The sequence below is a fragment of the Lupinus angustifolius genome, chromosome LG08, assembly GCF_001865875.1.
Source record: "Lupinus angustifolius cultivar Tanjil chromosome LG08, LupAngTanjil_v1.0, whole genome shotgun sequence".
NCBI classification, from domain to species: Eukaryota; Viridiplantae; Streptophyta; class Magnoliopsida; order Fabales; family Fabaceae; genus Lupinus; species Lupinus angustifolius.
The window spans coordinates 21,301,698-21,304,795 of record NC_032016.1 but is presented as its reverse complement, the minus strand read 5'-3'; the positions used below and the strand labels follow the sequence as shown (position 1 = coordinate 21,304,795).

Here is a 3,098-nt window from a genome sequence, read left to right as displayed (position 1 = left end):
TTTGGTTATATTACTCATGTGGATTGGATAATTGTTTACGAGAACAACTGATGATTTATAATGTGATAGGTTATATATATATAAACTGCTTTTCATATCTGAGTGTAATATTCCGAGTAAGTCCACACCGTCAATGAATTATATATATTCATTAGATGTCTTACTCTCTCTATTTCTCTTCTTTTCTATTGCTTGCTTTTTGGACGTGTGCTCGTCAGATAGACAGCTTTACTCGGATTTGGAGCTACCCGTCCGTGATGTTCCAGGAGGGGGCATGCGGAATTGAGGAGATGCAGTGCCCTAGCTTTGGACTAGGAGTTGCTTATCATTTTGTGACTTTTGAAACACTGACGGCTTCAGTTTGTTCATGTCTTTGTTTAGTGTCTTTTGGCGATGATTTATATTTCCGCCCTTTCTTGTTTGATATGTATATTAAGTACTTATGATCTTTTATATCTATGAAGATGTATATTCAGGAAATGTTGTATCATTTCAGTTACCGTTAGGTAACCGATTTTGATTTTCGCGTTATATGTTACTTAAAGTGATGTCTCGAAAAAGAAAGGTTTTTAAAAGGAAACAATTTCATATCACCAATTCAAAAAAAAAATTACTCACTTTTCCGCGCAATAAATAAAGAGTATTTTTCGGGGCGTTACAACTAGAGCAAACACCTCTGAGTAGTCAAGACCCTCTCTTTGTAGAAAACCCTTTGCCGCTAATCTTGCTTTATGCTTTGATATGGTTCCATCGGGATTGAGTTTCTGCTTGAAAACCCATTATACTCCAATCTGGTGTTTTCCTTTTGGAAGATCAAGTAAGCTCCATGTCTTGTTTTTCTCAATGGATTTGAGTTCTTCAACCATTGCTTCCGTTCATACAGAGTGTTTAAGGGCTTCAGTCTCATTGATTTGTTCTGCTCCAGCCATTAGTGCTAAATGTACTAACTCACCTTCATCACTGATTTGATAATCATAGTGCATTTCATAGTCATTGAATCTGGTAGACATTGATCTTGCTCTTCTTGATCTTTGGTCTACTGGTTCATCATTGATTCCTTCACAAATTTATTTTGAGTTCTCCTCTACATCAATGATCTCTGGTATGGATTTTCTTAAACTGGTTGTCATCTCCTTCCAATTCCAGTTTTCATGTTCTAGCACAATAACATCTCTGATGATTTGTACTTTGTCTCTTATGGGATCATAGATCTTGTAGGCACTTGTAGGATGATAGCCAATGAATACCATTGCTTCACTTTTATCTTGAAGCTTAGTTTGCCTTTGATCTGGTACATGCTTGTATGCAAGTGACCTAAGCACCTTCAGATGGCCTACTTCTGGTTTTTGTCCATTCCAGGCTTCCATAGGAACTTTTCCTTATAGCTTCTTAGTTGGACTTCTGTTTAGAATATAGGCTGAGGTTGATACAGCTTCACCCCATAATTTTTGTGGTAAGCCTTTCTCCTTGATCAAGGTTCTTTCCATATCCATTATATTTCTATTTCTCCTTTTAGCAAGTCCATTATGCTGAGGTGTGTATGGAGCAGTGACTTCATGTCTAATACCATTGTGTTGACAATGTTGCTCAAAAGCTTTAGATGTAAATTCTCCTCCTCCATTTGTTCTAAGAATTTTTAGCTTCTTTCCACTTTCCCTCTCAACTAATGCTTTGAATCTCAGAAAGTATTCAACAGCTTCACTTTTCTGCTTCATCACATACAATCATATCATCCAACTGAACTCATCAATAAAGGTAATGAAGTATCTGTTTCCAGCCAATGTTGGTTCCTCAAATGGTCCACACACATCTGAGTGTACTACTTCCAATACTCATATAGATCTCATGCTTGAGTAAGATTGGAATGGCTTTCTAGTTTGCTTACCAGCCAAACAGACTTCACACATATCTTTATGAAGTGTTATTATAGGAATTCCATGAACCATATTAGTGGAACCATGTTGATACAAGCTTTTGAAATTCAGATGACCATACTTTCAGTGCCATATCCAACTTTCTTCATTGGCTTCTATTGCAGTAAAGCATTAAGCATTAGCAGCCTTGATGTTCACCTGAAAAGTTCTATTCTTGGTTAGCTTACTTCTCAAAATCAGTCTTTTTTTAACATCAAACACCTCGACTTGGCCATTTCCCATCATTGTTGTGAATCTCTTTTGTACAAGTTGCCCAATGCTGAGTAGGTTGTACCTCATTCCAGGAATAAATAGCACATCAGAAATTAGAGCTTTGGATCCATTGTTCCTCATAATCACTACATCGCCTGCTCCTTCTACTTTCAAGGTGCTATCATCTGCAAACTTGACTTTGCTCCTTCTGCTTGAGTCAAAGTCTATGAGCCACTCTTTATGACTTGTCATATGATTTGAGCACCCTGAGTCAAGATACCATGACTCAAGGTGAGCATCTTCTGCTGGATTTGTAACCATCAAAGTCATTGGTTCTACTTCGGGATCTTCATGTGTTGTGAATGCCTCTTTGTCATGCAGATTCTTCTGTTTTCCTTTCTCAACAGGGCACTCATAGGAGTAGTGCCCTGTTTTATGGCAATTGTAGCACTCAACATTCCTTTTATCATACTTCTTTTGTTTCTGGATTCTTCTTTGCCCTCCTTTCTTTTCTGAAGGATCTGGCAAATCATAATCTAGTATGTTCTTCTTTCCCTTTCACTTTTTGCCTTTCTCCTTGAAGTGAGTTGCTTTTAAAGCCTGTTCACTACCTTTTATTGGATTTTTGTCCATGAGCCTCATTTCATGTGCTTCTAGTGAGCTTTGAAGCTCCTCAATCTTCATCACTGAAACATCTTTTGACTCCTCTATTGCCACTACAATGTAGTCAAATTTTTTAGGCAAGGATCTCATGACTTTCTCTATGATCATGAGATCTGTTACTGCCTCTCCACATCTTTCATCTGATTAGTGATTGTAATCACTTTTGTGAAGTAATCTCCAACCTTGTCATTCTCCTCTATTTGTATTAGCTCATATTGCCTTCTTAGTGTTTGTAGCTTCACTTTCTTTATATTATCTCCACCAGAATGGCTTCGGATCAAGATATCCCAAGCTTCTTTAGTTGTTGTG

General features: G+C 37.4%; 1 protein-coding gene across 1 annotated transcript; it reads right to left on the bottom strand.

Moving 5' to 3' along the window:
* On the bottom strand, positions 2,046-2,879 carry LOC109354004. The gene is made up of 2 exons (XM_019596361.1): positions 2,738-2,879; positions 2,046-2,647 (listed from the first exon to the last, which is right to left on the bottom strand). The coding sequence occupies exons 1-2, from the start codon at positions 2,877-2,879 to the stop codon at positions 2,046-2,048; spliced, it is 744 nt and encodes a 247-aa protein (XP_019451906.1).